This window comes from Neovison vison, chromosome 2 (genome assembly GCF_020171115.1).
Source record: "Neovison vison isolate M4711 chromosome 2, ASM_NN_V1, whole genome shotgun sequence".
NCBI lineage: Eukaryota > Metazoa > Chordata > Mammalia > Carnivora > Mustelidae > Neogale > Neogale vison.
Window position 1 is genome coordinate 211,942,479 of NC_058092.1, and position 13,549 is coordinate 211,956,027.

At 42.7% G+C, this 13,549-nt stretch overlaps 1 protein-coding gene and 1 pseudogene across 1 annotated transcript in view; both read left to right on the forward strand.

Moving 5' to 3' along the window:
- ABCC2 (ATP binding cassette subfamily C member 2) overlaps nucleotides 1–13,549 on the forward strand; it is a 75,335-nt gene that overhangs the window by 18,517 nt on the left and 43,269 nt on the right. Inside the window, exons 4-8 of the mRNA XM_044240300.1 lie at nucleotides 8,531–8,665; nucleotides 8,900–9,007; nucleotides 9,457–9,512; nucleotides 10,702–10,936; nucleotides 13,112–13,275. Coding sequence (XP_044096235.1) covers nucleotides 8,531–8,665; nucleotides 8,900–9,007; nucleotides 9,457–9,512; nucleotides 10,702–10,936; nucleotides 13,112–13,275 — 698 coding nt within the window. The remainder of the gene's footprint in view (nucleotides 1–8,530; nucleotides 8,666–8,899; nucleotides 9,008–9,456; nucleotides 9,513–10,701; nucleotides 10,937–13,111; nucleotides 13,276–13,549) is intronic.
- LOC122898540 lies at nucleotides 85–7,982 on the forward strand (annotated as a pseudogene).

The window sequence follows — 13,549 nt, forward strand, 5'->3', positions numbered from 1 at the left end:
ATGGACTGAATCAAATTTTAGTTTTGTATATTCTTTTGAACACTAACTTTTGGATCCTTCTCCCTAGCATAAATACCAGCTTTAATGCCTAAGATATGTATCTTATGCCCTCCTATCCTTCCATCTAATGATTATACATGGGTGGGTGCCAGGCTGGCCGAGGCAGAGACCCACACTCTGGTGGGCCCAGAAGGTCAGCACCATGACCACTTCTGGAATGGCTTCACCCTGGTCTACTTCCCCCACTTCATCACCTACAAGCACTGTCACCTGAGTACAGTGCCTTCTGGACATGTGCGCAGGCCAGGGTCACCTACCTATTTATGCAGCTGTGCAAGATGCTCTCCCTGGCCATGTTTTTTTTCCTTCTAAGGCCATGTTTTTTTCCCACCTGGGAAGGCAGCATCTGTGACTTCATTAGGATGTCATGAAGGTCATCGTGGATGTGGCAGACCAGATACATCTAAACTTTGTCATGTCCTGGAATGTATGCAAGGGGGAGTACAGGATCATGGTTGCTGCCTTGGGCTGGGCTATGGCCATGCTCATTATGTCCCGCTCCTTCTCATCTGAGTTGGAGCCCAGGGCATTGAGTTTGACTGGAAGTACATCCAGAAGAGCATGGACTCCAATATCAGGCTGGTCCATTACATCGTCTCATTTGCCCAGGTCTAGATGATAACACACTACAACCCATACCGCACTTTTCAGCCAGCAGTGCTCCTACTGTTGTTCCTTAGTCTATGAGGCCTTTGTCATGGAGACCTTCATCCACCTCTGTTCCCTGGGCAGCTGGACAGCACTCTGTGGCCCTGTAAGTCACTGTTGTCAACATGCACTCCTAGGCTTGGTGTCCCAAACATTCACACGCCCTTTCCCTGACCTCCAGGCTTCAGTGAAATAAACAGTATTTGGAAAGGGTGGCTCAGTGGGTTAAGCCGCTGCCTTCGGCTCGGGTCACGATCTCAGGGTCCTGGGATCGAGTCCCGCATCGGGCTCTCTGCTCGGCGGGGAGCCTGCTTCCCTCTCTCTCTCTCTGCCTGCCTCTGTCTACTTGTGATTTCTCTCTGTCAAATAAATAAATAAAATATTTTAAATAAATAAATAAATAAATAAATAAATATATATATATATATATACACACGTGAAAGCCAAGTTTCTTGATATTAAAAGACTTTTCTAAATGCTGGAACTATTATTCTTAAATTGACTAATGACTCATCAGTGGATCATGGAGTCTAGAGTTGTTTGTATAAACTTGATAACAGAAACTGCTCTCTCTCCTGCAGGCTTGGTTTTGGGAGAGGCCTGCATAATGTTTTAAAAACAACTAAATTAGTTGCTATGCCTTTTCTTTTTTTTAAGAATTTTTAATTTATTTGATAGAGAAATCACAAGTAGGCAGAGAGGCAGGCAAAGAGAGATAGGGAAGCAGGCTCCCTGCTGAGCAGAGAGCCCGATGCAGTCCTCAATCCCAGGACCCTGAGAACATGGCCTGAGCTGAAGGCTGAGGCTTAACCCACTGAGCTACCCAGGCACCCTCTTTTCTTTTTTTTTTTTTTTAAGATTTAAAACATTTTATTTATTTTTATTTTTTATTTATTTATTTTCAGCATAACAGTATTCATTGTTTTTTGTACCACACCCAGTGCTCCATGCAATCTGTGCCCTCTCTAATACCCTAATTCCCCTAACCTCCCATCCCACGCCACTTCTAAATTATTTTTATTAACATATATTATTTGCCCAAGGGGTGCAGGTCTGTGAATCATCAGGCTTACACAGTTCACAGCACTCACCATATCACATACCCTCCCCAATGTCCATAACCCAACTACCCTCTCCATACCCCCCCCAGCAACCCTCAGTTTGTTTTGTGAGATTAAGAGTCTCTTATGTGTTGTCTCCCTCCCAATCCATCTTGTTTAATTTTTACTTCCCTACCTCCAAGCCCCCCACTCTGCCTCTCAAATTCCTCTTATCAGAGAGATCATATAATTATCTTTCTCTGGCTGACTTGTTTCACTCAGCATAATACCCTCCGCATCATTGCAAATGGCAAGATTTCATTTCTTTTGATGGCTGCATAGCATTCCATTGTTTTATATATAAAACAAGGGAATATATATATATATAATCACATCTTCTTTATCAATTCATCTGTTGATACACATCTAGGTTCTTTCCATAGTTTGGCTATTGAGGACATTGCTGCTATAAACATTTGAGTGCACATGCCCCTTTGGATCACTACATTTGTTTTTTTTTTTTTTAATTTTTTTCCCAATTTATTTATTTTCAGAAAAACAGTATTCGTTATTTTCTCACCACACCCAGTGCTCCATGCAAGCCGTGCCCTCTATAATACCCACCACCTGGTACCCCAACCTCCCACCCCCCCGCCACTTCAAACCCCTCAGACTGTTTTTCAGAGTCCATAGTCTCTCATGGTTCACCTCCCCTTCCAATTTACCCAAATTCCCTACTCCTCTCTAACGCCCCTTGTCCTCCATGCTATTTGTTATGCTCCACAAATAAGTGAAACCATATGGATCACTACATTTGTATCTTTAGGGTAAATACACAGTAGTGCAATTGCTGGGTCATAGGGTAGCTCCATTTTCAAGTTTTTGAGGAACCTCCATGCTGTTTTCCAGAGTGGTTGCACCAGCTTGTATTCCCACCAACAGTGCAGGAGGGTTCTCCTTTCTCCACACCCTTGCCAACATCTGTCTTTTCCTGACCTGTTAATTTTAGCCATTCTGAGTGGTGTGAGGTGGTATCTCATTGTGGTTTTGATTTGTATTTCCTTGATGCCGAGTGATGTGGAGCACTTTTTCATGTGTCTGTTGGCCATCTGCATGTCTTCTTTGCAGGAATGTCTGTTCATGTCCTCTGCCCATCTCTTGATTGGATTATTTGTTCTTTGGGTGTTGGGTTTGTTAAGTTATTTATAGATTTTGGATACTAGCCCTTTATCTGTTAAGACATTTGCAAATATCTTCTCCCATTCTGTAGGTTGTCTTTTGGTTTTGTTGACTATTTCCTTTGCTGTGCAAAAGCTTTTTATCTTGATGAAGTCCCAGTAGTTCATTTTTGCTCTTGCTTCCCTTGCCTTTGGCAACGTTTCTAGGAAGAAGTGGCTGCGGCTGAGGTCGAAGAGGTTGTTTCTTGTGTTCTCCTCAAGGATATTGGTGGATTCCTGTCTCACATTGAGATCTTTCATCCTTTTGAGTCTATTTTAGAGTGTGGTCTAAGGAAATAATCCAGTTTCATTCTTCTGCATGTGGCTGTCCAATTTTCCCAGCACCATTTGTTGAAGAGACTGTCTTTTTTCCAATGGACATTCTTTTCCTGCTTTGTCAAAGATGAGTTGACCATAGAGTTGAGGGTCCATTTCTGGGCTCTCTATTCTGTTCCATTGATCTATGTGTCTGTTTTTGTGCCAGTACCATACTGTCTTGATGATGACAGCTTTGTAATAGAGCTTGAAGTCAGGAATTGTGGTGCCACCAACTTTGGCTTTCTTTTTCAACATTCTCTTGCTATTCAGGGTCTTTTCTGGTTCCATATAAATTTTAGGATTAATTCTTCCATTTCTTTCAAAAAATGGATGGTGTTTTGATGGGGATTGCATTAAAAGTGTACATTGCTTTAGGTAGCATAGACGTTTTCACAATATTTGTTCTTCCAATCCATGAGCATGGAACACTTTTCCATTTCTTTGTGTCTTCCTCAATTTCTTTCATGAGTATTTTGTAGTTTTCTGAGTACAGATTCTTTGCCTCTTTAGTTAGTTTTATTTCTAGGTATCTTGTGGTTTTGGGTGCAATTGTAAATGAGATGGACTCCTTAATTTCTCTTTCTTCTGTCTTGCTGTTAGTGTATAGAAATGCCACTAATTTCTGTGCATTGATTTTATATCCTAACACTTCACTGAATTCCTGGAGTCTTTGAGTTTTCCACAAAGTAACATATCATCTTCAAAGAATGAGAGTTTGACTACTTCTTTGCTGATTCGGATGCCTTTTATTTCTTTCTGTTGTCTGATTGCTGAGGCTAGCAGTGGTGATAGTGGACGTCCCTGCTGTGTTCCTGACCTTAGGGGAAAAGCTCTGTTTTTCCTCATTGAGAATGATATTTGCTGTGGTTTTCTTATAGATGGCTTTGATGATATTGAGGTATGTACCCTCTATCCCTACATTTTGAAGAGTTTTGATCAAGAAAGGATGCTGTACTTTGTCAAATGCTCTTTCAGCATCTAATGAGTATCATATGGTTCTTGTTCTTTCTTTTATTAATGTATTGTATCACATTGATTGATTTCCAGATGTTGTACCAACCTTGCAGCCCTGGAATAAATCCCACTTGGTTATGGTGAATAATCCTTTTAATGTACTGTTGGATCCTATTGGCTAGTATTTTGGTGAGAATTTTCTCATCTGTGTTCATCAAGAATATTGGTCTGTAATTCTTTTTGATGGTGTCTGTCTGGTTTTGGGATCAAGGTAATGCTGGCCTCATAGAGTTTGGAAGTTTTCCTTACATTTCTATTTTTTGGAACAGTTTCAGGAGAATAGGTATTAATTCTTTAAATGTTTGGTAGAATTCCCCTGGGAAGCTGTCTGGCCCTGGGCTCTTGTTTCTTGGGAGATTTTTTTTTTTGATGACTGCTTCAATCTCCCTACTGGTTATGGGTCTGTTCAGGTTTTCTATTTCTTCCTGGTTGAATTTGGTTCAAATTTGGTCTCTAGGAATACATCCATTTCTTCCAGATTGTCAAATTTACTGGTGTATAGTTGCTCATAATATGTTCTTATAATTGTTTGTATTTCTTTGGTGTTGGTTGTGATCGCTCCTCTTTCATTCATAATTTTATTTACTTGAGTCTTTTCCCTTTTCTTTTTGATAAGTCTGGCCAGGGGTTTATCAATCTTATTAATTCTTTCCAAGAACCAGCTCCTAGTTTCGTTGACTTGTTCTACTGTTCTTTTGGTTTCTATTTTGGTTTCTATTTCATATTCATATTTCTGATCTTTATTATTTCTCTTCTCCTGCTGGGTTTAGGCTTTCTTTGCTGTTCTTTCCCCAGCTCCTTTATGTGGAGGCTTAGATTGAGTACTGGAGACCTTCCTTGTTTCTTGAGAAAGTCTTGTATTGCTACATATTTTCCTCTCAGGACTGCCTTTGTTGTGTCCCATAGATTTTGAAGAGTAGGGTTTTCATTATCATTTGTTTCCATGAATTTTTAAAATTCTTCTTTAATTTCCCTGTTGACCCATTCAATCTTTAGTAGGATGCTCTTTAGCCTCCATGTATTTGAGTTCTTTCCAACTTTCCTCTTGCGATTGAGTTCTAGCTTCAGAGCATTGTGGTCTGAAAATATGCAGGGAATGATCCCAATCTTTTGGTACCAGTTGAGACCTGATTTGTGACCCAGGATATGATCTATTCTGGAGAATGTTCCATGTGCAGTAGAGAAGAATGTGTATCCTGTTGCTTTGGGATGATATGTTCTGAATATATCTGTGATGTCCATCTGGTCCAGTGTGTCCTTTAAAGCCTTTATTTCCTTGTTGATCTTTTGCTTGAATGATCTGTACATTTCAGTGAGGGGTGTTAAAATACCCTACTATTACAGTATTATTGTCAACGTGTTTCTTTGATTTTTGTTATCAATTGGTTTATATAATTAGTTTATATAATTGACTGCTCCTGTGTTAGGGGCATAGATATTTAAAATTGTTAGATCTTTTTGTTGAACAGACCCTTTGAGTATGATATAGTGTCCTTCCTCATCTCTTATTATAGTCTTTGGCTTAAAATCTAATTGATCTGATATAAGGATGGCCACCCCAGCTTTCTTTTGATGTCCATTGGCATGATAAATTGTTTTCCTCCCCCTCACTTTAAATCTGGAGGTGTCTTTGGGTCTAAAATGAGTTTCTTGTAGATAGCATATGGGTGGTCTTTTTTTTTTTAAGCCATTCTGATATATATTTATATATGACTGGTGAATAGAACAGAGCCACCTACTTGATTTTGGATGTATTCTGGTCTCTTAGAAGAAACTACCTCCCAAAATTTTAAAGAAAGAAAAACATATATATATATATATATACACAGATATAAGAGTAAACATGATGAAGGCAAAGAATATGACTGTATAGATGAAAATTTAAATAGATTTCTAAAAAAGGAATTGCTGGTTGGAAAAAGAAAAAGAGAATGTGCTCAGGGTAGAGACTAAAACAAAGCCATGTGCTAGATTTAGGATATATTTTGATCTATTAGAAGAAATCATATCCCCAAATTTTAAAGAATAAAAACTACATGTATATAAAAAATAAGACTAAATACAATGAAGGGATAAAATATGACTATAACAATGAAGTTTAAAAAGATTTTTTAAAGAAGGCATTGTTAAGATAGACTAGTTAAAAAATGTTAAAAGAAGAAAGAGGAAAAGTAAAAAAAACAGAATAAGAAAAAAATAATATAATTTAACTTTGTAAGACTAAAGGATCACGGGGGGAAAGCCATGAATTCTTTTTTTTTTTTTAAAGATTTATTTATTTATTTATTTATTTGACAGAGAGAGATCACAAGTAGGCAGAGAAGCAGGCAGAGAGAGAGGAAGGGAAGCAGGCTCCCTGCGGGACTCAATCCCAGGACCCCGAGATCATGACCTGAGCCAAAGGCAGCAGCCCAACCCACTGAGCCACCCAGGCACCCAAGCCATGAATTCTATGTGTTGTTTCCCCTAGCTCTGGAGTTCCACTCTTCTCATTGATCATTGAGCTTGGTCTTGGCTGGATATTCTTACTGATCATCTGGGGGGGAGGGACCTGTTGCCGTGATTCTCAAATGTCTTTGCCCAAGGTGGAATTGTACCACCCTTGCCAGGGCCAGGCTGAATAATCTGCTCAGGTTCACTCTTGGGAGCTTTTGTTCCCTGAAGGCTTTCCTTAGTGCTCTGGAGGACAGGAATGAAAATGGCGGCCTCCCGGTCTCTGGCCTGGAGGAGCCATGAGCTCAGGGCCCCACTCCTCAGTGTGCCCTCAGAGAAAAGGGGTCAATCACTCCTGTCTCCCTGGTCTCTGGCCATGCTCTGAGTTCTCCCGGCCTATGACTAAGGATTTCTGTCCCTGGTGCATGGCCCCATTTGGAGTTGCCAAACCTGCTAACTCCTGCAGTGCACTCCTGGATGCTTCTCTCAGAAGGAAGGAGTGGATCTCTGTAGATCTGCCACTTGTGGGGTTCCTGCTCAAAGAGCAGTGGCCCTACTGTGCCATGGATCATAGCTTAAGGTAACTGCAAGCTGAGAGCTCACTCCTTGGCTCCGTCTCTGTAGCTGGCTTCCCTGCTCTGATACCTGTGAGCTCTGCCACACTCAGATACCCCCAGTCTTTCTGTGACCCCTCAGGACCTGAGACCACACTGTCCCTGTGAGGACTCCACCCCCGCTTAGCCTCTGGATGATGTCCCTCAATGGAACAGACTTCTAAAAGTTCTGATTTTGTGCTCCATTGCTCTGCTGCTTGCTGAGAGCCGCCGGCCCCTCCCCATAGGTCTATCTTCCCATCACTTCGGATTCACTTCTCCACACATCCTACCTTTCAGAAAGTGGTCGATTTTCTGTTCCTAGAATTGCTCATCTATTGAGTTTGTAGGTGTTTGGAATGGTTTGATAACTATCTATCTGAACTCCTGTGACCTGATGTCATTTCAGTCTGCTACACCTCCACCATCTTGCTACTAAGTTGCTATGCTTTTCAACAGAAAAGATGCCGCATAACTATTTGGATTTCTAAACCTCCTTGAAAAATCAGAATGCCTGGTATCTATGGGCCTGTATCCCCGTAGGACAATGGTCAGCCTTTGAGTGTGCATCTCTTCCCAACACTGTGCTTAGTGACAGCTTGTTGGGGCCTGAAATCCACCACAGTGGTATCATCTATACCACAGAAATTAACAGATGATACTAATCATGGCTTTGTTTTCGGAACGCTAGTTTACAAGCTCTGCACTGAGTCTAGGAAACCAACATTTAATTATATTTAAATGAGATATTACAAGGCAAGGGTTTTTTTTAATTGCCTGGTTTGATGTTATTAGAAAATCCCATAGACAGCTTATATCTGTCCTGCAGAAACTCCCTCCCAGGTGGACTACTGCAGCACCTGAAATTCACTTCCTTGGGTCTTGGAAAGATTTTTGGCTCCCAAACCAACTCCATTATATGCAGAAGGTGACCCTCTGTGTTTGTGGCTAACTCCCCACCCAAGTGCGGTGGGGATATGGGGTGAGGAAGGGGGTCCCAGGGAGAGCATGGACACCCTAAAAGAGGAGGTTGGATTCTATCAGGGAGGAAGTCTATAACTTGGCGTTTGTGTGTTTTCTGCGTGGCCTGATTAGTTCTAACCGTCTCCTCCATTAACCCACCATTCTTTCCCTGTCTCTGGCACCTTTCTTTCCTCTCGTCCTTGGTGACCATATTTTTCAGAACTTGATGTGAATTTCTCTTTAGCTCCTGGTTTTGCTGATCCAACACAGCAGGCGATGGTGCATACAGAAGGATTCTTGGTTCCTCTCCCTATTCTGGATTCTCTCAGTACTCTGTGGCGTTTTCCAATTTCAGACTCTGATCCGGACACTCTTAAAGGTAAGGAGGAAGGAGAGGGTTACTGGAGCAGGTAGTGTGGTGAGCAACTTCTAAGTCAGAGTGAATGGCATACGGTCAGTTGGACTCTGGGATAGAGTATGTTTAGGAGATTTGGTGATAGGCTTTAAGCACAAGCATTGACCTATGTGGGCCATTTAGACTTAATCTGGGAAAAGGCTCATTTTCTCTGTTTTTTTGTTTTGTTTTGTTTTGTTTTTTCCTGTTCCCCCATAGGGCAGCAATTTTAACCTGGCCTATTCCTGCCTGTTCTTCATCTGCTATGCACTACAGATCCTGATCCTGATCCTTTCAGCATTTTCAGAAAAAGATGCCTCCTCAAATGTGAGACTCTAAATATGCCAATCTCGTGTATTATTTCATTAGATGGTATTTTGACACGTGTAACTTCGAGATGCCCTAGGCCTTGTTGGGGGGGGGGCGTCCCTCGAGCCCAGAATATAGCTGTGTGGATCATTAATGGCTTAAGGAGACCAAAAGTGGCTAGTGTATGGAAATACTCTTTTATGAGTCTGGAAATACTTTTATATTGACCCGCCAATCTTTAGCATGGATAATGCATTCATCTATCTATGCCAGAAAATCTGATTTTTACTGGTAAGACTTTAGGGTCTCCAGATACACCTATGTTGTCCAGTCTACTTCAATCTTAAGTCTGCTTTATCACATAACATTATATCTAGAAAAATCACTTTCTGATTTTAGAGTCCCACAAAGTCCCTGTTTCAGGTTGATTTACTTTTTGATTTTTTTTTTTTTTTTTTGTCTTGCAGAATCCATCATTCACAGCCTCATTTCTGAGTAGCATTACGTTTAGTTGGTATGACAGGTAGGAAATACCTGGGGTGTGGGTTGTCTGTATCCCTACCCCCTCATTCTTCTGAAAGTGGTGGAAATCTTAATTTTAAAAATGCTTCCTGAGGCCTCCATTTCTCCTCTACTTGGAGCCCGAGAATGTTAATTTAACAGATCTATTTATTTCAGACTGGGATTTATTTCAGACAGATTTCAGGAGAGGATGGCGAGGGCTTTGCTCTTGGTGGCCTGGAGGTTCACAGGGAAAAGGAAGGATGTTAGGAAAGGTGGAAGGATAAGAAGGGGGCAGGCGGTGTGACCCCATTTGAAGGGTAAGGGATGAACTAGCTGGCCTGGGGAACCAAGGGATCTGCAGCAAACACTCTCTTGGCCTTTGTAGTTCCACTTGGCACTGGTACTGCCTATGAATCCCTCCTCAGATCATGTTTTCTGTACATAAAGAAAAAGACAGGGTTACAAAGGAAACCAAATATATTGAAATATATTCACTTAAATATTTTTTAAAAATTTGTGATGTAACACAAGTGCTCCTTTACAAATGTGTTAAATAACAAGATCTAGTGATCTAGCAATAGGTCATTAACAATGACCACAACCTCGAAGGAGCAATGAGTGTACCTGGGCCACGAAAACACTGCGATGTCTCTTGGTGTCCAAGGAACAGGTACCCTTGTTTACAATTGTTTGTTTGCTTCCGTTCATGTTATAAGGAAAGGCTAGGTTTCAGTTAGAGGCTAGTGAAAATAAAGATGTAATTTATTTTGTATCCGTGTTCTCAAACACCAGGTTGGTGGGCTTGATCAAGAGAGAGAGCAGAGAGGAGGCCTTCAGGGCTGCTCGGTTCCTTAAGGGCATTGAAGGCCCCTCAGGGAGATACCCCAGGGGCAGAGCGGCAGCCAGTGTTCAAGGAGGAAGGAGCAGGTGGACATGATGCTCTTTTGGTTTTTCATTCAGTGGCATTGCTCCTCGTGGCCTCCTCCTCGTCTTAGTCTACGTTCCATCACCTCTCCCATCCGTTTTCTGCCTTCCCCATGCCTCTGTCAGGTTTAAAGAGCTGGGAGATGGAGCAGTGGCCCCCCTTCCTTCCTCTATCCCTCCATCTCAGAACTGGGGGTCGGGGGGCAGCTTTTGTCAGAAGCAGCAGGGGAATTGCCATTGACCCAGCATGTAGGGTCTCAGCCTGTGGATCGCTCTGGTTCCAGCATCATTTTGAAAGGCTACAAGCAACCTCTGACACTTGAAGATATCTGGGATGTCAATGAAGAGATGAAAACCAAGACACTGGTCAGCACATTTGAAAAACACATGGTAGGAGAGCTACAGAAGGCCAGGAAGGAACTCCAGAGACGGCAGCGGAGGAAGTCCCAGGGGAACACTGGAGACAGGCTGCATGGATTGAACAAGAATCAGAGTCAAAGCCAAGATACCCTTGTCCTGGTAACTTTCCCATGAGTGTCTGTGTGAATATGCTCTTGGTTTCAGGCAGGAAGATATCAGTATCCTAGTGATTCTGTCCTATTTTGATAGCGCTGTATATCCTGCAGTGCATTTATGGTATTTGTGTTTATAATACTAATAATAGTGTTTATAATGCTAATAATACCTTAGTGATGGATACGTTTGGGTAGGACATGCTATTCTCTCTCCTTTAGGGTATATTTGAAATTTTCTATAGTATGTCTTTAATAATAGAAAAATAGGGGGTGCCTGGATGGCTCAGTCCATTAAGTGTCTGCCTTTGGCTCGGGTCATGATCCCAGGGTCCTGAGATCAAACCCCGCGCTGGGCTCTTTGCTCAGCCGGGAGCCTGCTTCTCCCTCTGCCTCTGCCTGCCTCTCTGTCTGCCACCCCACTTTCTTCCTTTGTCAAATGAACAAATAATCTTTTAAAAAACAGAAAAATAGTACTTGGCATTACCAGAATTCGTACTTTGGTGGGCATTAGCATAGCAGCTACTCTTTGTATTTATTCACTCAAAAGTATTAAGTACCGAGTGTCTGACTATTCTGGGCACTGAGTACAAGGAATAGCCTGAAAGTGTCCTCTTTAGAGAGCCAGAAAATAAATAGTAAAAGAACATATGTAATTCTTTGAAAGTGACACATGCTATTAAGAATGTATAAATCCTGTTAAAGTCTTTGAAATAGAATGCCTTTAGGGTCGTAGGAGAGACCTCTCAGAGGAGGTGTCCCTTGAGTGGAGACCCAAAGTCTTAGAAGTGGATTTCCACCTGAGGAACCATCAGAAGCAAGGGTAATCCCGTCCAAGGGAGCAGAAGTGTGAGGCCAAGGGGAGCACATTGAGTTTGTCTGGAGAACTGCAAGAAGGTTCTGAGGCAGCAAGAGAGGGGCTAAGAGGTGAGGTGAGTTCAGAGCAGTGGACAGGGTCTGTGCCGTGTAGGCCCTTGTGGGCCATGGTAAGGAGTCCAGGTTTTATTTTACAAAGGATGGAGAGCCAGTGGAAGGTTTTGAACAGAAGAGTAATGGGATCAGATTTGTACTTTAGAAAGTGCCTTTGGGCTGCCGCTGGGAAGATGGATGGTTGGGGGTAAGAGTAGAAGCTGGGGGGCAGGCTGGGGCTGTTGCCCAGGCAAGAGAGACTGATCAGATGGGATCTCAGTGACCCAGTTACAAGAGGACGTCACTGGTAGGAAAAACCTGGAAACTTGGGCTGCGAGGCTGTATTTGAGGCCTCATGGGACCATGGAGAATATAACAAAGAGGTCAGATCAAGGAAGAGAAAGAGGCTGGCAAGTGAGCGGCAGTAGCCTGTGGATTAGATTCCCGGATGGGACAGTGAAGTTGTGCCCTCACAAAGCACCGCTAACTGCATGGCTTCAAACCAATGCACGGTTCACAGGCAGGTTCACAGGCAGGAATCCAGAAGCCCAGTTGGAAGCAAAGTATCAGCAGGGCCATGCACCTTCCAAAACCCGGAGGGGAGAAACTTTCCTTGCTTCTTTTACCTTCTAGTCTGGCTGTTCTTTGGCTTGTGGAGGTGTCACTCCCATCTCTGCCTCTGTTATCACCTGGCCATCTTCTCTCTGGCTTGGAGTCTCTTCTCTTTTAAAGACACCAGTCCTATTGGACTAGGGCCCCGCTAAGCACCTCCTCTTGATTATATCGGCAAAGGTCCTATTTCCAAATAAAGACCCATTCTGAGGTACTGGGGCTTAGGGTCTCCACATCTTTTGAGGGAGGACATAATTCAACCCATAACATCCCACAACAACCACAAGCGAAAACAAACAAAAAGGCTCTGAGTATCAAAACCACGCATCAGGTTCACGCCCTTCACTCTCTGGGATTACCCAGCACACCCCCCGACTTAGGGTCTATTCTTTGTTTTTTATGTGTTCCCCCTCGCTTCGTAGTGTGGTTTTTCTCACCCACACTAGATTAGGTGTATCAGGATAGGGGAGAGGGAACCAGTGACGGCCGCTGAAGGGGTGGATGGTGACCAGGCAGAAAACCAAAACCCGTACAAAGACAGCAACAGGACTCAAGGCCTTAACACTCTGGAACTGAGCAGTGCAGGACAAAGTTTTACACTTCACGGCTCTGTAAGCTCTGTTGGTGTTTTGTTTTGTTTTGTTTTGTTTTTTTAACCTAGGAAGAAGTTAAAAAGAAAAAAAAGAAGTCTGGGACAACAGAAAACTTTCCCAAGTCCTGGTTGGTCAAGGCTCTCTTCAAAACTTTATACGGCATACTCTTGAAATCATTCTTCCTGAAGCTGGTGCACGACCTCCTCATGTTTCTGAACCCTCAGCTGCTGAAGTGAGTCCTGGGCCTTGGCTCTCCCTTGAGTGAAGTCCCCTCTGCCCCTCTCCTCTGTGCTGGCCCCTTGGAAATGCAGGCAGGAGCTTATTATTAAACCCCCGCTATCTCAAATGCTGATGAGATTCTTCTACCTGATTGTGTTGTGTTCATGAAAAGCACAAGGCCATTTTCGAGATCCAAAATGCTTGGTCCTTTAGCTTCCTTCTTTTCTATAGCTCTTCCCTCCTAGGAAGCCAGATCCTTGTTAGGAGCTCTTGTTAAACAGAACTGA